Raw genomic sequence first — 23,122 nt, forward strand, 5'->3', positions numbered from 1 at the left:
GTAGTGGTGGTGGTGGTGGTGGTGGTGGTGGTCGTGATGGAGGTGAACTGGTTAATGCTGACAATGTAAAAGCCTACCAGAATGCCTAGCACATGATAAATGCTTAACAAATGCTTGTTATGTTGAAATTATTTGTAAAGATAATAACATACAATTCTTCATATTATTTAGACCTATTCTCTCTCTCTTTTTAGATTTCATGGAAGAAGAAATAAAAACTTCCCTGGAATAACTAGTTCTAGCCAGGTACCAGTGGCTCATGCCTATAATCCTAGCTCTGAGTTCTGAGGATTAAAATTCAAAGCCAGCCTGGGCAGAAAAGTCCCCAGGAGACTCTTATCTCCAGTTAACCACTAAAAAACTGGAAGTAGTGCTGTGGTTCAAGTGGTAGAGTCCTAGCCTTCAGTACAAAGAGGCTCAGGGATAGCACCCAGGCCCTGAATTCAAGCCCCACAACCAACCAACAACAACAACAGCAGCAACAAAAAACAACTCTAGTGCTCCCATTTGAGCATACTTAGTAATTCAATATCCCAGTTCCTTTAAGGATTTGTATTACTACCAAGTCTATTTTCTGTCTACTTAATCTTACTTGCTGTTTTCTTTTGTACCTTTCAGTGTCCTTTCATTTCTTTTTGAAAGGGCAAAGTAAAACTGAATTTGGTTTTTGAATATGGTCTTGTGCCTATGGTGTCTGCAGAAAAATCCTTTCTTGGGGCTGGGAAGGTGGCTCAGTAGTAGCGTGCTTGCCTTGCATGCATGAGACCCTGGGTTTGATTCCTCAGCACCACATAAGCAAAAAGAAAAAAGCTGGAAGTGGCACTGTGGCTCAAGTGGTAGAGCACTAGCCTTGAGCTGAAGAGCTGAGGGACAATGCCCAGGCCCAGAGTTCAGGCCCCACGACTGGACCTCCCAAGAAAAAGAAAAAGAAAAATTCTTTCTTGATGCCAAACCCAAGCTTTGTTAGTATGCTATGACTTGGATTTGACTTTTCTCATTTGGCTGGATTTAATAAACCTTATGTTATTTTATTTTATAAAATTGACATGAAGATTAAATGCACTGGTATTTGTAAAAGTAACTATATAATGGTGTCAGATGAAAACTAATACACAATCCAGGTAAGGAGTCTGATTCTTTTAATTAAAAATATATTCTCTTGGGAGGGAAGGAATGGTAGGGGAAAAACAAAAGAGGAGGCAACAATGCTTGATAAAAAATGTACTTATTACCTTGCTCATGTAACTGTAACCTCTCCTCTGTACAGTATTTTCACAATAAAAAACTTATTCAAAAATATTCTATATCCTTTTCTAGTATTATGAATCCTCTACTTGTATCTTTTTATTTATTTATTTTATTTATTCATTGTGAAAATACTGTACAGAGGGGTTACAATTACATGGGCAAGATAATGAGTACATTTCTTATCAAGCATTGTAGCCTCCTCCTTTGTTTCCACTTCCCATCCTCCCCCTGCCCCCCCACTCAGTCCTCCTCCCCTCCCCCACCAAAGTTGTAAAGTTCATTTTTGACATAACGACTTGTACATCTCATTGTTGCAATAGGTCCACCTGTATCCCTATTTAAACGATTTGTTTTTTCCCTTCACCTCCACAAATTATACCGACATCAAATACAGTGAAAGCAGGGGTTATACCGTGGGGGAGGGACATACATAGCAACAAAGAAATAATATTATAAGTGTGTTAGAAACAATCACATGAAAGAAAAAAAAACATTTGAATACATATCTTAGGGTTCATTTCCCTAACATCAACTTATCTGACCTTTTCTGCTTGACTCAGACATATACTAAATATTGCAAATAAGGGAAACCATGGGACCTATGTTTCTTTGGGCCTGGCTTACTTCTTCACTTAATATAATTTTTTCCAAGTCTTTCCATCTCCTAACAAATGGAGCAATGTCATTCTTTCTGATGGAGGCATAGAATTCCATTGTGTATAGTATACCACATTTTCTTGATCCATTCATCTACTGAGGGGCATCTGGGTTGGTTCCATGTCTTAGCTAAGGTAAATAATGCTGCAATAAACATAGTCGTGCTGGTAGCTTTAGTGTGGTCTTGTTTGTGAGCATTTGGGTAAATGCCCAAAAGTGGGATTGCTGGGTCATAGGGGAGCTCCATGTGGAGTCTTTTGAGGAACCTCCATACTGCTTTCCAAAGTGGTTGAACAAGTTTACACTCCCACCAACAATGCAGTAAGGTTCCCTTCTGTCCACATCCCCTCCAGCATCATTGCTATTAGAGTTCTTGATTATAGCCATTCTAACTGGGGTGAGGTGGTATCTCAATGTTGTTTTGATTTGCATTTCTTTCTTTCTTTCTTTCTTTCTTTTTTTTTTTTTGGCGGTCATGGCGCTTGAACTCTGGGCCTGAGTGCTGTCCCTCAGCTCTTCTGCTCAAGGCTAGTGCTCTACCACTTGAGCCACAGCGCCCCTTCCGGCTTTTTTTTTTTCTGCTGATATGGTGCTGAGGAATCGAACCCAGGGCCTCATGCATGCAAGGCAAGCATTCTACCACTGAGCCACCTTCCCAGCCCCTGATTTCCTTTTTCAAGTTTTTAAAGTTTTCATCATAGAAGTCCTTCACTTCTTTGGTTAAGTTAATTCCTAGGTATTTTTTTTTTGTGGGGTTATTACAAATGGAGTTGCTTTCCTAATTTCAGCCACACTTTTCTCATTGTTGGCATACAGAAAAGCCACTGATTTTTGAGGGCTAATTTTGCCAAAGTTTTGAATCAGTTTGAGTAATTTGGGAGTGGAGTCTGTGGGAATCTTTAAATACAAGATCATGATGGGTTGGGAAGGTGGCTCAGTGGTAGAGCACTTACCTTGCATGCACGAGGCCCTGGGTTCGATTCCTCAGCACCACATAAGCAAAAAGAAAAAAGCCGGAAGTGGCTCAAGTGGTAGAGCGCTAGTCTTGAGCTCAAGAGCTGAGGGACAGCGCCCAGGCAGAGTTCAGGCCCCACGACCGGATCCAAAAAAAAAAAAAAGGTTATGTCATCTGCAAAGAGGGAGAGTTTTACTTTTTCTTTCCCTATCTTTTGTATCTTGTTTTATTGCTGTAGCTAGGCATTTTAATACTAGATTGAAGAGAAGTGGAGAGAGTGGACATCCTTGTCTCCTTCCTGAGTTAAGAGGAAATGGCTTTAGTTTTTCACCATTAAGAATAATGCTGGCTGCAGCATTATTTACCATAGCTAAGATCTGGAACCAACCCAGATGCCCCTCAGTAGATGAATGGATCAAGAAAATGTGGTATATATATATATGTATATATGCAATGGAATTCTATGCCTCCATCAGAAAGAATGACATTGCCCCATTTGTTAGGAAATGGAAAGGCTTGGAAAAAATTATATTAAGTGAAGTAAGCCAAGCCCAAAGCAACATAGGTCCCATGATTTCCCTTATTTGCAATATCTAGTATGTGTATGACTCAAGCAGAAAAGGTTAGATAAGGTGATGTTAGGAAAATGAACCCTAAGATATGTATTTTAAATGTTTTTTTTCTTTCATGCATTTGTTTCTAACGCAATTATAATATTATTTCTTTGTTGCTTTGTATGTCCCTCCTCCATGGTATAACCCCTGCTTTCACTGTATTTGATGTTGGTATAATTTGTGGAGGGGAAGGGGAAAAACAAGTCGTTTAAATAAGGATACAGGTGGACATGTTGCAACAATGAGAAGTACAAGTTGTCATGTCGAAAACGAACTTTACAACTTGGGGGGGGGGGAGGATTGGGTAGGGAGGGAGGGAGGATGGGAAGGGATGGGAAGGGTAAACAAAGGAGGAGGCTACAATGCTTGATAAGAAATGTACTCACTATCTTGCCCATGTAATTGTAACCCCTATAAACAGTATTTTCACAATAAAAAAAATAAAAATTAAAAAAATACAAAAAAAAGAATAATGCTGCCTGTAGGTTTGTCATATACAGCCTTTATTGTATTGAGGAATGTTCCATGGATTCCTAATTTTTCCAAAACCTTCATCATAAAGGGGTGTTGGATCTTGTCAAATGCTTTTTATGATCTATTGAGATAACCATGTGGTTCTTATCCTTGCTCCTGTTGATGTGATGTACTTGCATCTTTTTATTCAGAGGATCAAACCTAAAGTTATTTGCATGTTCTCCCAGCATTGAGAGCTATCCATGACTATCCATGACTTCATGCCCAAGATTCTGTGAGTCTCCTCCCTCACGGTCTTCTCCACCTATTCATACTCTTCTCAGGCATAGTTGAGCACTCATTGTGTTCTCCCTTATCCTTGTGTGCTTGTACTTGGTGTTTCCTAGTTTGGAATGTCCTAACCACCTCGCAAATTCCTTACCATCTCTCAAGAGTGAAATCAAGCATTACATTGTCTCTGAAAGCTTTCCTCACTTGTTCCATTCTATCTATAAACTTCTCCATACAACCTAAGAAATCATTTATTGTCTTCTTGGAGTTTCTCCTTTGAAGGAAAGGACCTTGTTTTTATCTTTAACCCATATCTATGCCTGGTGAACATCAACTTGAACGAATAAGTTGTACTCATTCTTCAGTCTCAGTATAGCATTCATCTCCCTCTCTCCTGTGAGCCACTAACTTTAGTCCTTTGTCCGCTTTGCCTTGAAGCTCAGAGCCCAGTTGTCTGGATTCCTTCAAGGCCCATGGCAATGAATACTTACTAAGTGTGTAACTACATAAAAACATACCATCACCTTTTTCATATTACTTATGCAATGTATAATAAATCTTGTTTAATTCTAAATAACTTCATATAGATTTTTAAAAACCAAAATTGCTTCCTACATTCTATAGATTTTGAAATTAGACATTTTGCGAATCATGATATAGATCTGTCTTCTTGGAAATGAAAAAAAACTTTCTTTAATCTGCTGACAATTTAGGTCTTTTGAAAAATGGGGTTTCTCAAGTTTTGGGTTAAGACAATGTATTAGAACTACATTATAGAACTTCTAGACCATAGATATCTAACAAACAATAAGACTTCCCTCAGAAGAAGAGTTACAAAGAAGAACCAAAGAGGTTCTTCATGGAAAGGAAATACCAGAGTGCAGAAGTGTGGAGAAGTGTGTCATATCCCCATCTTCCCTGAAATGAAGCTTTGAACAAAATAATTAAGTCAAATGTGTCATTTAGGGACTACGCAGCCCTTCCCTTATTATTTGTGCAAATTGCCTAGAAATAATATCTCTGCTTAGGAAATAGAGAAATATCTTAGTCATTTCTTTAAAGGAGCCGTAGCAGTTATCCACGGATTCTGAGATGCCCAGTGTTTTGTGAAACTGTGAAAGGTTAGGCTGTGTAGTAGAAAAGGGCGAACTTGGGTGGAGGAGTGGGGGACCAGGAAAGGTACCCTTTGGATAATTCAAAATGCTAGTGTGTTCCTTCCATGACATCAACATGATTTACAGGGAGAGGCTTCTATTTGTAACTTTCCAGTAGAGGTGAGATGTTCATAGATCTTACATGAGGGGACTCAGGAAGTTGAGTGTCACTTTAGGTAAAATTACTGTTTCCTGGTCAGGAGGTGAGCTCAACTATATTTCCTTGGAAATTTAACTGAGGATGCCATGGCATGAATCTATAATTTTATACAGACATTCTGGCACTGATTATTTTTTTTCTGATCAGCTGATTGGAGTTGCGATAACTTTCTCAACCTGTTTTGCTTTAAGTCCAGCCTTGGGCCCAATCTATTTCCTCAGTCCATAAGTAGGAGATTACCTGCAGATTATCCAGAATGACTCGGAGGGAGTGCACCTGCCGTCGAACAGCACCTGAAAACCTTTCGTAGGTGGCAGCATCATATTCACTCATTTGGATTTCCTTTAGCCTGAAACCAGAGGGGGAAAGAAGACACCAGCTTAAATTATGTTCCTACGGTGTCTGACCTTTCCCCACCTATTTCTACAACTGTGGTTAACTTCCTTGGCCATGCTGATTGACTTTGAGGGGAAAGGGAAAAAAGAGCTGGTTGTAGAGATGACTCCAGATTCAAAACAGGGGAATGTTACTGGGTGCCGGTGGCTCATGCTTGTAATCTTAGCTATTTGGGAGGCTAACAGCTGAGGATCAAAGGTCCACAGGGAAGTCCATTAGACTCATATCTCCAATTAATCACTAAAAAGCTGGAAGTAGAGCTGTGGCTCAAGTGGTAGAGCTCCAGACTGAGTGAAAAAGCTCAGGGATAGTGCTAGGCCCTAAAGTCAAGCCTAGGCAAAAAATTGTTTTAAAAACGGGAAGAGGGAGAGATGTCTAATAGTGTGCTGGTAAATGATTAACAAACTGCCCTCCGCAACAAAACAAAAACAATAAAAACAGTCCTATGTACTGTGTATTTAACTATTTCTGTCATATAAAAATTCCCATCCTGATCAACTTCAAGCCCCCAACAATGAAGCCTAATCCACTGTATAGTACATTCCAGCTATATCCCAGACATGCTGCCTATGTTAGTAGCTAAGCACTTCATGTGGCAAATCTCTAAGAAAGTTCCCATGGGTTACTTTTAGAGATTTCGATTATATATTTGGTTGACCAAGAAAGCAAGTAAAGTTAATGTTTCACTATGTATCCTTATGTTATGATTGGAATATGAAGTGTTCCCCAGAGGCTTACGTGTTGAACTCAAGTCTCCATCTGGTGGAGCTATTTTGGAGTTGATGGAAACTTTAGGATAAGGGTACCTCTGAAGACGATGCCTCGTCTCAGGTCTTTCCTCTCTCTCTGCATCCTGTCCACCATGAAATATGTTTTACTATGAGATCTAGTTCACCTAACATATGCCTCTGTTGTACACTTCATGATGTATGCCTCGTGTATGTATGTATGTATGGGATGTGCATGTATACATGATGTATGTATGTATATATGGTGTATGTCATGATGTTCTGCTGCACTATGACCCCAGGGTCAACAGAACCAAGGACTATGGACCAAAACCTCTGAAATTATGAGCTAAAACAAATCCTTCCTCCCTTACTTTGTTTCTATACGGTATTTTGTAGCAGCAATGAAAAGCCTAATATACCGTTTATGATAGTCTTCTGAAATTACTGATGGTGTTCCTTAAAAAGGATAGATTGTGCTTTAATATATTGTAGTTTTGAAATTCTACCCTTCCAGTACACTGTTCCTTTGATCATTTCTCATTTGCCTGTTATAGCCCCACCAGCCTGCGGCAGATCTCTGAACATATCATGTCCCCATATCTTGGTGCCCTTGTGAGGGATTCTCTTCCATTGGTAGAGTCCTTTCCCTACCTCTTTGCCTACTTATTCTCCTTTACCCATTCTGACTCAAACCAGTTATCACCTCCTCTAAGAAACCGGCTCTGATACCAGTCTGTCTTCTGAGTTGTCAACTCACCTCATTCCTCCCTAAGTCACAGCATGTACTGCCCAAGTGATCACTGATTATCTTCTGTCGACTAGGCTCTGTGTTCCTGTAGTAAGGGTTTGGGGGAGGGGGTCACCTTTCTATATATAGTACCTACTTAACAGATGATAAGTGCTCAAGATAAACACAAATGAATGACTACCGTAAAAGTAAGATTTGGGAATATGCAGCTACTCTCTGGGCTTGTAATCTGTAATTTCAGGAGATTGAGGCAGGAGGATTGCAAGTTCAAGGCCAGACCAGGTTACATTGTGAGTTTCAAAACAACATGGGCTGCATAGTGAGACCTTGTCTCAAAAAAAAAAACAAACCCTGAAAAATGGGGACAGGAGGGAAAACTGGGAGAGAATGAGGGAAGGGGTGACAATGTCAAAAAAGAAATGTACTCATGACCTGATTTGTATAACTGTAACCCTTTTTCACATCACCTTTATAATAACGGTTTTTAAAAAGCTAAAAAAAAAGCCACATTTTAAACTAATCCTAAATAGAAGAGTCTTTCACCTAATGACCACTCTTGGATTTTATAGTGTCATAGCCATGGTGTGTTCATTTAATCAGCCATTTCTATGCACACCTACAAATATTAAGTGCTGATACTAAAACAGGGAGTAATTAATCCATCTCTTAAAAGCCTAACCAGGGGCTGGGAAGGTGGCTCAGTGGTAGAGTGCTTGCCTTGCATGCTTGAGGCCCTGGGATCGATTCCTCAGCACCACATAAGCAAAAAGAAAAAAGCCGGAAGTGGCACTGTGGCTCAAGTGGTAGAGCGCTAGCCTTGAACTGAAGAGCTGAGGGACAGCGCCCAGGCCCAGAGTTCAGGCCCCACGACCGGACCCAAAACAAAACAAAACAAAAAAAGCCTAACCATAACACAGTCTTCCTTTTAGTATTAGCTTATATCAATCATACTGGGGAAGGGATGTCATTGCTATATCCCTAGTACATGTTCATGCATATTCTAATCATTTCACCTCCTTCAGCACACTCCCTGTACCCTTCCCTTTAAGAAACAATGTCCCCAACAGGTTTCTTTGTTTTGTTTTTGTAGTTTAAATAGTCTATTTTGAGAGTATTCAATCTTCCTTATCCTCCCAGCATACCCTCTCCTGCTAGTCCCTCCTACCTCCTTCAGAGTCAATTTCTCTTCCCTCCCTTCTCCCTATTGATCATCGGCTTTTGTTGACTTTCTCTGTGCTGCTCTCATATATACTTGTGATGCCACAACAGTCTTCTAAACTGTTCTGTGTGTGAGTGTTTGTGAACAGGCAGGCATGTACATGGGTAATTAATGTGTGTTGTGTGGTATATGTGGGCCTACATGCATGCATTATTGGAAGTGTAGGTACTGGATGTCTAGATGCAACTCTTATATAGAGTATATTTATCACCTTGGATTGTAAGAGAAACATCAAATGCTGAAGGAAAATGGTTTCTATCCTTTCCTATCAGGCCAAGCACTGAGAAGAATCCATTCAGTGCTGGAAGCTAAGAACACCATCATAGTAGTCCTAGATTTCCATGGATAATTCCTGCCTGACCACTGATTAAGGTTTCATGGTTAGCTCTAAGACCATGCCCTATGAAGTCTGCTTGCTCTCTAAAATGGACCAGTCACTTTTCATGGACCTTATAGAGACACTACTCATGGAATGTGGACACTTCATTGTTTAACAGATAGGCCTGTTTCCATTGTTACAGTGCTCCTCAAACTTTCCTTTCCACATTTTATACTTAGATTCATTCACACAAATACATATGTGTGTGTGTGTGTGTGTGTGTGTTTGTATGTCTGAGTGTATGAATAAATCAAACCATTAATAAAAAAATACATCTACTAGCCTGGAGCTGGTGGCTGAGATCTGAGGATCATAGCTAGAAGCCAGACTGGTCAGGAAAGTATGTGAGACTCTTAGCTCCAATTAAATCACAGAAAAACCCAGAAGTGGTACTGTGGCTCAAGTGGTAGAGTACTAGCCTTGAGCAATAGGAGCTCAGGGTCAGCGCACAGGCCAAGTTCAAGGCCCAGAGCCAGCAAAAACAAACAAAACAAAAAACATCTACTACATGTGATATGCTTGATGTTTTCTATGCTATTCTTTGGGCTTAAAAACATCTTTTGTTCTTTAAATATCCAATAGACGGCATACCTCCTGGCACACATTGATGCTAAGTAAACACTACTGAACACTCTGAAAACACTACCTAAAGTTAAGTACAGAAGTCCACTGTAATGCTTGAGTGGCTACTTCCTGAGGTGACATGTCCAGATAGCCTTCTCAATTTTATTAACTATTCTGAAAAACAACAAAGTCTTCATTCTGAACAATTCCTCTCTATTTAGTTTTGGCAATCTGTGAATCTATCTATAAATCTTTACCACATTCAGTTATATATCTCAAGTTGTCTAGGCTGACAAAAGCTGGGCACAGTGAATGCCACAGAATATGCTACCAACCCACATTACACCTACAAAGTATGCGTGTTCTTTCTGCAACAAAAGAGATGAATACTGACTAGAAAAAATATACTGACTCTGCTGTAGTTGGGCAAAAAGTTAGTTGGATGCAAGAGAGAATGGAGGAGGAAATACCTGCATATATATGCATGCGCAAGTGTGTGCACACACACATGCATGCATACACTATGTATTTGAAGAAAGAAGCCAAGCACTGGGTAGGTCACCTTGAGCAGAGTGGTCATTGTTTAGAGGCCAGAATTAACTCTACTTTCAGGAATACTTCTGGGATGATCATATTGCACCCTAGAACCTATCACATGCTACTTTAATGATGAAGAAACCTGGAAATCATATTCCAGGTTGTGTCAGTATTCACAAACATCACCTACAAGATGTTCAAAGTGGGCAACAACTTCTAAAAGTTGAAGACTGCAAAAGGGAATGGAGAAAGAAAGTTGAGAATTTAAGTTTCTGGGATAGGCAAGCTTCCCATCACTAATATTCTCAAACTCACACAACAAGCTGAAAATACATCTTTCTGCTTCTTTTACCCTGATCAAAACTAGAGGGCACAGCTGTCTCACATCCTGGTAATCTATGGATGCACCGCATTTTGTTGGCACAATATATTGTTTAAAGGATGTATTTACTGTGATGTAAGAGTCTGGGAATTTGGGTTCTCATTTTACCTTTTCTTTGTTTTTTTGTTTTTTTGGGTCCGGTTGTGGGGCCTGAACTCTGGGCCTGGGCGCTGTCCCTCAGCTCTTCAGCTCAAGGCTAGCGCTCTACCACTTGAGCCACAGCGCCACTTCTGGCTTTTTTCTTTTGCTTATGTGGTGCTGAGGAATCGAACCCAGGGCCTCTGGCATGCAAGGCATGCGCTCTACCACTGAGCCACCTTCCCAGCCCCTTTACCTTTTCTTATATGTTAGATATAAATACTGTAATTTTGAGTCAATTATGAAGAAAACCAACATAAGTAAAGATCCACTGTGTGAGATTTAGTTTTGCAAATAGAAGTAGAAGTATTTTCCACAGCTAGGATACTCTCAGTTTCTTACATGTGTACCACTACCTCAGTGCCTATTTTATTCACTTTTTCTTGGCACAATGTTTGTTACATGTAATGCATGTCTTATGCTTGTTTCCTTCTGCTAGACTACCTGAATCTATCACTTCTTGGTATGTAGGAACCAGAATTTGGCTTAAACCACAAATAATGGATGCTAACTAAACACTGCATTGATAATGTAAGGAACCCATTGGTAATATTAAGTTCTTTGAGGTAATAGAGCACATTACATCTGGCTGATGTCTAGAACCGTCTAGTCTCAGCCAGTCTCATCTCAAAGTATTAAAGTATGATGCCATTACAGCCAACCCTCTACATCTGTGGGGTTTGTACATGCAGATTCAAATAACCTTGAATCAAATTATTTAAGCTAGTGACTCACTCTTATAATCTTAGACACTTAGGAGGCTAAGAATCAGAGAATCTCAGTTTGAGGTAGGCCTGGGCAGAAAAGTTTTGTGAGACCCTTTCTCCCTGTTGGCCACAGGGGCATGCAACAGTTATTGAGCTGAGACTGAGGGAATGTTTCCATGGAGGGAAGCTAGACCTGGAGGCATGAACTTGTGATCTTCGTGATGACTGGAAGCCTATAATTGGCAGATCATGGTTCATGCATGTGCCTGGGCAAGAAGAGAAGCCCTATTCTAAAAACCAGTGAAGCTGGGTACCAGTGGTTCACATTTATAATTTTAGCAACCTAGGAGTCTGAGACCTAAGGATCATGGTTTGAAGCCAGTCTGAGCAGGAAAGTCCATATGAGTTGTACTTCTAATTAACTACTAAAAAGCCACAAGTACAGCTGTGGATTAAGGGAGCTAACTTTAAGTACAAACTCTAACAGATAGCCCTTAGGCCCTGAGTTTAAGTCCCAGTACCAGCACACAAAACACACGACAAACAAACAACCAGTGGAAAAACAGGACTGGATGTGATTGTACTAGCTTTGCAAATGAAAGGCCCTCAGTTCAAATTCCAGTACTGCAAAGAAGAAAAACTTACTAAAAATTGCACTTCTGTTCAACATGTACAGACTTTTTCTTCATAATGATTCCTTAAGCATATTGTCTATTTCTATACCATTTACATTACATTGTATATTGTAAGTAATAGCGATAAAGATAGGAAAGAAGAAAAAAGGGTGATGTAGAAGTGAGCATTATACAAGTTTGCATATAATGTATAAAAGTACCACAATGAAACCCACCAAAGCAGAAGGTGAAAGGGGGAAGCAGGGTCAAGACAGAATAACAGAGGTGAGGTGAATCTGACCAAAGTACATAGTGTACATGTTGTGATATCACAACGAACCCCGCTGAATAATCAATTACATAATAAAAAATTAAGAAAATAACTCCAAACCCAAAGCAAATACTTTAACCTTTTTTCTTTTTTTGCCAGTCCTGGGAACTGAACTCAGGCCTGGGCACTGTCCCTGAGCTTCTTTTGCTCAAGGTTAGCATTCTACTGCTTAAGCTACAGTGCCACTTACAGCCTTTTCTGTTTATGTGATACTGAGGAATTGAACCTAGGGCTTCAAGCATGCTAGGAAAAAAACTGTATCACTAACCCATGTTCCCAGCCTACTTTATCCTCAAAAAGAAAATAAAATACATAGGAAGATATGTACAAGATATATATAAACACTAATACATTTTTAAGTTATCTTTTAATTGTCTTGTTATTTATTTATTGTGAAAATACTGTACAGAGGGGTTACAATTACATGGACAAAATAATGAGTACATTTCTTATCAAGCATTGTAGCCTCCTCCTTTGTTTCCTCTTCTCATCCAAACACTAATACATTTTATGTAAGAGATTTGATCTGAACATTTGGGACCCTTGGGTGGAAAGTGGGGTTCTGACACCAATCTCCCATGAATATGAAGGGACAACTTCTAAATGGGGACATTATTACTATACACATATGTATTTGTTCCATACTATGTGGCAGTATTTGCCATGCAGCAAGGAATTTACAATTGGAGAGACAACTACTAGTCACACATATAATAAGAAGAGAAAGACAGGAAAGAGCTACGGAGAAAAAGTAAAGGTGTTCTAAAAGCATAAATGGCAGTACTTGACCTCAGTATACAAGTGCTCAGAGTAGAAAAACAGGCTCAAAATGAATTCTTTGATGATTGTAAAGAATTATTACCTTAAAAGACATGCTAAAGCTGGCACTGGTGGTTCAGGCCTGTAATCCTAGTGACTCAGGAGGCTGAGATCTGAGGATCACAGTTTGAAAGCTGCCTAGGCAGGCAAGTCCATGGGACTCTTACCTCCAGCCTTGAGCAAAAGAACTCGGACAATATCCAGATCCTGAGTTCAAGCCCCAGGATCAGCAAAACACAAAACAAACAAGCAATATAAAAGAAAATTATGATAATAGGGTTCTGTTTGTGGGGTTTTTTTCAGAGCTGAAGACCAAGCTTAGGGCCTTGCACTTGCCAGACAAGTGTTCTTCCACTGAACTAAATTCCAACCCTGAGGTCCTATACTGTAAAGATATACTCTACTCATAATGACAGACTACCGTAGGTAATCTTGTCTTTCTTTTTTCTCTCCTTCCCTCCCTCCCCTCTCTTCTTTTCTCTTCTTTCCTTCCTTCCTTTCTTCATTTGTTACCTCTCCTCCCTCCTTCCCTCCCTCCCTCCCTCTCTTCCTTCTGCTGTAGCTGGAATTACTGACAATCACAATGCCCAGCTTTTTCTGTTGCAATAGAGTGACTCATGAAGTTTTTTTTCTTGGGTTGGCCTTGAACTATGATCTTCTCAATCTCTGTCTACTGAGTGTAAGCCACCATACCTGGCTTTTCTACTTTCATTTTGTGTTAGAAAAGGTCCCATAATAAAAAGCTCAAATTTTGTTTTCAGCAGTACTAAATGGAAAGTTGAAAGTCCTGTTTCTACATGAAAGTAGAAAGCAACATTTTTCTCTTGGTGTTTTGCTGTGTCCCTGTCTTTTCTTGGATCTCTGTTTTTATTTTCTCCTTCATATCCTTTCCCACTTCTTGTCTTTCAATCACATTATGGTATTCACTTTTACTTCAACTGAGAGTCTTCTCTCTGCAGTTTCTAGGAAAAGGTACACACTCTTTTCACTTATTCCCTTGTCCACATCCTGCTACTACCTCTTTTATATCCACGGAATCCAGCTTTCTTATTATCCTATTACCTCTCTCTTTTGTTGGGCAGATTCTTTTTTTTGTCAGTCCTGGGGCTTAAACTCTGGGCCTGGGCACTGTCCTGCACTCTTCAGCTCAAGGCAAGCTCTCTATCGCTTGAGCCACAGCCCCACTTCCAGTTTTCTAGAGGTTTATTAGAGATAAGAGTCTCCCAGACTTTCCTGCCTGGGCTGGCTTTGAACTGTGATCCTCAGATCTCAGCATCCCGAATAGCTAGGATTACAGGTGTGAGCCACCAGCGCCAGGCTGGGCAGTGATTCTTAACAGAAACAAGGCTCCTTATCCCTCATGGCAACAGAGAAGGAAGGGGCTGTATACAAGTGTCCAGGTGCCACTGACAGCCTTTCTATCTCCCTGTGGACACTTGTATGCCAGATTGCTCTATTTGCTCTTCTGCTTTGGAAAATTCAGACTAGATAATTACCTTGGAGGACTTGTTCCTGGCAACAATAGCAACTCATTAGTTGGGAGGGGAGAATGATGATGCATATCAAGTTATTAGGTTCTTTCCCCTAATGGACACTTATTATTCATATGAAATGTAGAGTGATACTTTAATTCCAACAAGACTTCCAACTACTTCTCTTTATACACTGATTTCTGAGACAGGGTTTTGCTATGTAGACCTGACCAGCTATGTAGATCAGTCTCAAATTCAAATCCTTCTGCCTCCATCCTGGGATGGCAGGTATACAACACAGTATCTGTTCTTCTTGACCTTTTTTTTAAAAAAAAAAATTGAAACTATTTCATTCCTAAAATTGTTATCTCTACTTATAACCTCTCTGAGAGGTGAAGAAGGAAGTCTCCCTATTCTTTTGTACCAGAAAAGCACAGTCAGTCACAGTGAAGACAAGTCAGCTGACAAAGGTCACCAGGGTAGCTACAGAAGAGTAGGGGGCTACACTTTTGCTTCTAATGACCAGTGGGTTATTTACCTGCTGAGACCTCCAGGCTTTCCTGAGGGTGTGGCTGATGGGACCTGCATCTTTGTCTCTATTGTTTTGTAATGTTTACTTACAGGATGTGAAAGCATAGCACACAATGTAATGGCAGATGTTTCTACATGGGTGGAACTGCATAACTCACACACACTTTAGCATGCTTTTATTTTTTAAGTGCACCCTGCTCCTTTCATGGAGCACAAAAATATAAAATGTGTACCTCAAACAACCAAGTCCCTCAGTCTAAATGAAGCTATGGCTGATTCTTTGGTAGTTTTCACTTTTAGCTGAAGAATAACTGTGGACTTCTAGTGAAAACATCATGTGGATTCCTCTTACTTTTTATATGGGGCCAAAATAGGTCAGAACCTTCCACCATCTGAAGGCCAAAGCCACTGGGATTTCAAGGTCTCTACTCACTGGCATAGCCTTCCCAAACAATCTCCCTGCCCACCTCTTTCATCAGCACCATTCATTCTGCCCTGGTACCTCTGTGGATTGTGCTTTCCCTTCCTGGGAAGTTCCACTGCTTTCCTTCTAATCCTGGCTGTGAGCAAGCCTACTTTTTATTAGCCTACTAAGTTTGTGCATGTCTAAAATGTCAGAGGGCATAGCCTCTGCACCTTAGGACTTAGTGTGTATATGTGTGCACACATTTGTGTGTGTGCATGTGTGTTTGTGTATTAGTCCCTAGTGCTGTTCTACATGCAGGAAGAACACTCACCTTTGTTGAAATGCTCTCTGGCCCATTTCTCTTGCAGCTCTTTTGACCTCCTCAGGAACTGCATCCTTCTCAGCCTGAGAGACCTGATACACTGTGTGGCCTGCATCCAGTCGGTAAGGACCTCCTTTTCCCCCCAATCCTGCAGTGTCTCTTCCTCCTAGAAGGAAAACATGGGAATATAGACGGTAAGTCTGAACTTGGACTATGAAACAAAATTGGGCTATGGCTTTAAGATAGTCTTGAGAGGTATATTAATTGTAGTAATTAAAATTCTGATGTTATTTTACTGTAACCAAAGTTGTCCCCTTGTCTAGGTAGATTTTCCTTTCTTTTCATCCATCTAAATCATATCTGTTTCAAGGTTCATACTAAATGTTATAACATCTTATCTGATGTCTCTACCTCACTGGGATCAATACTTTTGTGCTCAATTTGTTACTCTTCTTATTATCTTTTCCCACCTATTATATGATGGGAGGTGCCCTATTTTATTTATGTTTATACTACTGCTCCTATCTGAGTGTCTTAATATTGTTGACACTCTCTATTTGTTAAATATTTTTCTCTAAGTTACTGATGTAAACAGAAGATAACATTTTCTTTTGTTTTGTAAATAGTAAAAATGGTGCGCAGAGAGGTTAAGTCCCCAATTTGTGATCTCATTAGCACTAGCTTAACTAGTCTATATTTGAAGCTACTTATTATACGAATGTTGACTTTAAACTTTGAATAATATATAATAATGAATAAGCTACTTCTCTAAGCCCTCTTTTCCTGCCCTGGAAAGCATAAATAACAGTAATATGGAGAAATGATGAGTATTAGAAATAATATGTGCAAAGTATCTGGACTGTAAGCATCATGAGAGCAGAGATGCTTCTATCATGACTGTAAGCACTGAGTGACATATTGTTCATATTATCTCCCTAGTGCCTGGCACTCCTCAGCAGTACTCATGAATGAATGAATAAATGTTCCTCAGCATCCACTTCAGTCCCTCTCATTAAACTCTACAGTTTCAGAATAGTCTTTCAATATGAACCCAAATTTATATGAACTGTTTGTGTTAAAATAGAAAGTTAAATACTTCCATGGTACAACTACTTACTGAAAAAATAATTTAAAAAGTTGCCTTTTGGCCAGATTGGTAATATTTTACAAAGTATAGGAGAAAATGGCTACCTAGAAAGGATTTGTCTTGTTAAAATATGCTCAACCTCTAAAGGGCTTTTGATGCCAATAATCTACAGTAGGCGGAGATATCAAGCTAACGTAGGTGGGGATAAGCTAAAGTAGGCAGAGACAATAAGCTAAAGCAGGCAGAGACAACCTGCAGAACACTCAGTCTGGGTCCTGACTCTTTTCCTCCTGGAGGTATTACTTCAGTCTGGGCAGAACATGAACCTGACTTAATGCTTCCTAGGCATTTGATGTCATTGTTTTGGTAAAGGAGTGAAGGATCCACAACCACTAGAGGCTGACTGAATGATGGCCAAAATGAGTCATATGGCCCCATCAGGAAGTCATCCTGGGGTAGAGAGCACACGAAGAGAGTTCTTCATGGTAGTACTTTCCAGTGCTTTTACTTCATACTATGTACATGAAAATGCTTGCTGTGGGTTCTGAGGCATAGCTTCAAAGTTAAGCTTGGACATCTAAACCCATTTATAAGGTAAGGGTTAAGTGGGCTAGGAAGGCGCCCTAATAGTGAAAAAGGAACCAAATGACTTGTTGGACTTAGAATTCTAAGTGAGGAAAAATTTACAGAGAGAAAAGACAAGTTGAAGGCAAAGTGCCTCGGACAACCAGAAAATAAAAGGCTAGGAGAAGCAGACTCAGGGTCTTTGGTCTGGACAGATACAGGAGCTAGTAGATTCACAATGAATAAAAAGAACTTTCACTGTGAAGTAGTACATTGAAGGGAAGTTTACATCTGGTTAGCTCATTCCACAATGCATTCCACGTGGATTAAATCTTACTGGCTTGTCACTAACTTCTAGATCAAAGGATATTTCTAAAAATAGCTGTTCTTTAAAGCTGATGCTTGATGAATAAACAGAGTAGGCAAGAAGTCCTCAGGCCTACTTGACAGCACATTGTCTCAGCACAGAAACCCATTTCCTGTGGGGTGTCAAGGTCAAAGGTGCAGACCATATTAAGGGAAGGTGAAGTATGGAGCCCATGCCAGCACTCCTAACAGCTGAGATAAGCCCAGACAGTGTGCACAGTCTGGCCCTGTTCCTGGGGCCCAGAAGATGTGTCTGCTCCAGCTGCAGGGAGGAAAAAGGAAGAAGACAGCCATGGGAACAATGGTCTGGTCAGGCAGCCAAGAGGAAGGAATGGACCACAGCTATTCTTGCAAACTGCAACCAACCCTATTATCTCAAAGTCTTGTATCCTTTCCACACTTCTCAAGAGGTGGATGACAAGGATCATTTCTTTTCAAAGTCAGTTGCTCGAAAAAGAACTTGCTGTAGATTTCTGGTACAATCTCAAGGGCATGGAATTTAGAAGGGAGTAACAGTTCAATGAATACATTCCTCAGGCTAGCCATTATGCTCAGTGCTTACAATCATAATCTCATTTAATTCCCACCATGACCTTGTAAGGAAGATTCTATAATTCTCCTTTCATTGGTGAAGCTTCTGTGAAAAGGTGAGAAAGGTCTTAGGTCATTGGGCAGCAGGCTCTGTGAACTTCAAATGCAAGGTTCTGTGCATGTCTTGATGTCAACTGGGGCTGAGGGCAGAACACATCTGAGTAATAGAGGAGGCTGAGGAAGGCTGTTGGCCGCTGAAACTTCTCAGGGGTGGTGTGCTGCCTCAGGAAGCCTTGGGAAGTGCCACAGAGGAGAACGCAATGCTACCAACCTGTTCCACCAGCCCAAGTGTTGCCACCCACGTGGGGCTTGTTATCTGGGTCCTCCTTTCCGTGTTTGGGGGAGCTCACATCTTCACCACTATCTCTGTTGATTGTTATCTAAAAATGAAGAATTGAAACATGATCACTACCTGGGGCTGAAACCAGGTTTTTAGACCCTAGACCCAAAGTCAGAGAATTCCAAGTTAGATATGGTAACTCACCTCTATATACCAAATAAAGAGACATGGTGAAGGGCAGAGAAAAGAGATTTAGTACATGGTAGCCATGGGAAGACAGCACTTCTTCAGAGGTATAAGCATTTGCTTTAGGTTAGTGGGGAAATTGGGGGCAAGGGTGAGAAAGGTATTGAGTTGTAGAGATGGTCTGATTGACCACCGGCTCCGTCTTTGTCCCAGGAGGAATTCTGTAAAAGTTGTTACCATCTTATTACTGGAATGGGAACCAGGTGGTCTTCTGTTTTGGGCTGTTTGCTTTATTTGAATATTTTCTTTCCTTCTGCAAACAAGGTGACTGCAGCATAGAATAGTTCAGACGAAAGGGCACAGATACAAAGTTGAGGGACTTCTATTTAATTCACAGCATACATCAAGAGCAGCTTTAAAGTTGCCTTTTATATAACCAACCAGAAACTGCTTGACAGAATCTTTCCCTTAAGTTCTGAAGTTATCTTATAACCTCAGGCTACAGGACATGACAGATGTTTGTGTTTGGCAAAAACATCTTCAGATTTAATATACATTTAGTTGGAAGGAGATGAATTAAAAATTTAAGAAATTCTTCAAAAGAGAGAAAAGGTTGACTGGAGGTGTGGCTGAAGAGAGATAGAGGGCTTACATAGCTATTGTGAAGCTGAGTTTAGTCTCCAACAAAACACAGACACAGACACACAGACACACACACAGACACACACACACACACACACACACACACACACACACACAGAGGAGTGAGCAATGGTAATCAGAACAGTTCTTCTATCACTGCTTATTCCATTTTTGGAACGTCCAAATTTGCCCTTGCATTGACATGCCATGATTGATTCAGTAAATTTAAGTCTTTACATAAGGTAATCAAGTGGAGTTTTAGTCAAAACCACATGCAATTAATAATAATGGGACTGGTTTGCTTATAGAGGGTTTCACTCTTCCACAGCCAATGCTAAAAAAAAAAGTTCCAGTATTAGTGTAAGCAGGAACAGTTTAATTGAAGAGAACTATTTTGCATATTATTCCTCACTTTGGTGTGTGTGTGTGTGTGTGTGTGTGTGTGTTGGTATGGTGTTTAAAAATGAATAACTGAAAGAGATATGAGAAGCAAGTTTTTTATGTGTTTAGTAACTTTGATTTTTTTTTTGGGGGGTCCGGTCGTGGGACCTGAACTCTGGGCCTGGGCGCTGTCCCTCAGCTCTTCAGCTCAAGACTAGCGCTCTACCACTTGAGCCACAGTGCCACTTCCAGCTTTTTTCTTTTTGCTTATGTGGTGCTGAGGAATCGAATCCAGGGCCTCAGGCATGCAAGGCAAGTGCTCTACCACTGAGCCACCTTCCCAGGCCCCTGCATTTTTTTGGGGGTGGGAGGTCCAGTCGTGGGGCCTGAACTCTGGGCCTAGGTGCTGTCCCTCAGCTCTTCAGCTCAAGGCTAGCGCTCTACCACTTGAGCCACAGAGCCACTTCCGGCTTTTTTCTTTTTGCTTATGTGGTGCTGAGGAATCGAACCCAGGGCCTCATGCATGCAAGGCAAGCGCTCTACCACTGAGCCACCTTCCCAGCCACCCCTGCTTTTTTTTTAAACTAAATATCCATTATCTCCGGTAGACATTTCATACAACATAGCCAGTCTGCAGTACAGTGAAGAGTACAGCATTGTGAGAATAAGTACTAAAAAGATGGCAAAGAAAAAGAAAAGTCTTCTCCAGTAACCCTCTCCAGCTCCCTCCCAAAGCATGCTTTTGAAGTTGCAAAGATACCTATAATGGCCATCAGGGAGGTAGAAAAGTGGCTGTAAATTTCCTGGCAGAAAGGAGGTGGTGTGTGTTTTGCCACTATATGCTATGCCAGACCATCTGCTGGGAAATGGTGTGCTCACATTGCCCACAGACAGCCCCACACCAGCCCCAAATTAGAACTGAGAGATGCTTAGTCAAAAACTAACTCTTGACAAAAGTGATCATCAGCCAAACCCTGATTTATTCCACACAAACAAATAAAGTTAGATTCCAGGTATATTTAATTAAAAGAGATGCATCTGGGGATTAGCATAATTTTGTGTTTATGAATGAATGCCAGTGCAATCACCCACAGGATACATTTCTGTAGGTGGATGGAAGGAGTGGATCTGCACAGTGGTTTCAAAGCCCGTTTAGGAGGCTTTGATTCATAAAAGGCAGGAAGGCTTGGGCAGTCCAACTGAGGGCAGAAACTGGACCAGACACCAAAACAGGCCTGTCACCTGAGAAGCTTGTTTCCTGGAGACAGATGTGTGCAAAAAGTCACTGACCATTCAAAATTAGGTAAGCTGCTGTCGACTTTGATACATGCATTGAGAAGTAACTGGGATGCATTTTCCTTGAGAAAAATGGTCTTGTATATAAAAAAAAAGCTTAAGAAAGTCATCCTAATGACTGAAATAGACCCTACTGAATTCACATAAGGCGATTAAAACTTTTCCTACACCAGAAAACAGCCCCTTATAACTCATGATGCAATGTGACATGCATACTAAACCTTTGACTTATTTCTTACAGCAGACATATTCCACTTCCTTTTAGGTCAGTGTGTTGCAATCCTAAGAATCATTATCCTCTCACATATGAATTTAAACAGAGAAAACATGGATCTGGTAAATTACAACTCATAAAAATGTTCCAGAGTTAAGCCAGCAGAGTAAAAGGGACATGAGTCACTAAAGTCCTATAATTCTGGGCAAGGCACATATATTTTAGGTTCCTCCTTGAGCTTACGATTTTCAGGGAAAAAAAATCAGTGAAATGCTATAAATAGAATATAATTCTGAGAGAAATGTTAGCTCTTGGAGGTATGACTCCACTACACAGTTGATTGCCATTTTCAAGATGGAGCCTAGGTGTGGCTTGGTAGATATTTCCTAGTGGTCCACATAACATCTATTCCCTTTGTTCCTTTGTAATAGAAGCTAGGTGAATCATGGTTGGATGGAATTAGGTGCAGCATTCCCATTCCCCTTTGTGACTGGTCTAGAGGAAACCATTTAACCTGAAATGTAGAGAAAATCTGTGTCAGGAGGCTTTTCTGGGATGCTTTTCCTCTTATTGGAAAGAAAGATTCTCACTATTCTGAATGCACAATCCTTACCACCACCTCCCCCCCACCACACACACACAGAGTCCTGCAGAACAGTTGAGTAGTGACATGATACATAGGGCTTTAGCATCTGCCTGGTGACCACATGGCAACAAGCAGGTGGCAGAGTGGAAGAGTCTATGCTTTTAATGACACTGCTGAGCTGCTGAACCAGTCTTGCAGTTACTTAGCTCGGATCTTTGACACGAGTGAATGTCTAGGGTGACATTGACAACATAACAATGGTCACTGTTAGGATTTAGGTTACTTGGAGCCAAGTACATGTAAAGTAATTGCCTTATTTCTTAAGGAGCAGGGAAGAAGAAAGTATATTTTTGAGATTGTCCCACTTTTAAATATGAACATATACTTTGTGTTCCGACATTAAACGTCTCCATAATAATAGCAGCATAGTAATTCTATCTATTACAGTTGTATACTATTTTCTTGATTGTTTAGCTTGTTTGTACTATGTCTACTGCTTACTAGAATACAGAGATGCATAAATGTTTGCTTCTAGCAAGATACTACAAAAGGGAGAAAAGTCACAGAACAGTGTGACAAGGGTGTAATAAGGAAATGACCACATCTGTCTAAATATATTCTTGTCTGAGGTTATCCCACAGGTCAGAGAGATCTTTCATAGATATTGGTACAATAATAGTCCCATTAACCTGTCCTCTGGAATTATCAGCTGGTTTTGCTAAATAAAAAACTGACCACCCTAGTTCTCATAAATAGCCTGTACCTTCTTAATGCATGATGAAAATGTTTGTTGCATATTCTATCTCTGGCAAAGCCATCAAGTGTGAGGTTTATCTTCCATTTTTGCTTGGCTTGATGGAAATATTTGCTTTTCAGTGCTCAATGATCTTTGGCCCCCTTCAATTCTCCCCAGCCCTAAAAAGCAGACTCTGACTTTTGATCACTACTATTAATTTACTATTAATTGCATTGTAGCTGATATATACCTCACACTAAGTAGCTAACCTTAGAGGGCATTCATAGTTTAAGTACTTTTAATACCATGGAGAATGAAATCTGTACTTCTTTGTTAGCAGGACATGGGACAGGATGGGGTGGGAG

The 23,122-nt window shown here is 40.4% G+C and overlaps 1 protein-coding gene across 2 annotated transcripts in view; it reads right to left on the reverse strand.

Moving 5' to 3' along the window:
• Nucleotides 1-23,122, reverse strand: part of Vwa8 (von Willebrand factor A domain containing 8) — a 281,922-nt gene that overhangs the window by 27,416 nt on the left and 231,384 nt on the right. For both annotated transcript variants that reach the window (XM_070026692.1, XM_070026693.1), the window contains exons 38-40: nucleotides 18,708-18,816; nucleotides 15,838-15,994; nucleotides 5,773-5,881 (exon numbers count right to left, since the gene is read on the reverse strand). In XM_070026692.1, the coding sequence (XP_069882793.1) occupies nucleotides 5,773-5,881; nucleotides 15,838-15,994; nucleotides 18,708-18,816 (375 nt within the window). The remainder of the gene's footprint in view (nucleotides 1-5,772; nucleotides 5,882-15,837; nucleotides 15,995-18,707; nucleotides 18,817-23,122) is intronic.

This window comes from Dipodomys merriami, unplaced genomic scaffold (assembly GCF_024711535.1).
Source record: "Dipodomys merriami isolate MVZ:Mamm:240054 unplaced genomic scaffold, mDipMer1.0.p SCAF_188, whole genome shotgun sequence".
NCBI classification, from domain to species: Eukaryota; Metazoa; Chordata; class Mammalia; order Rodentia; family Heteromyidae; genus Dipodomys; species Dipodomys merriami.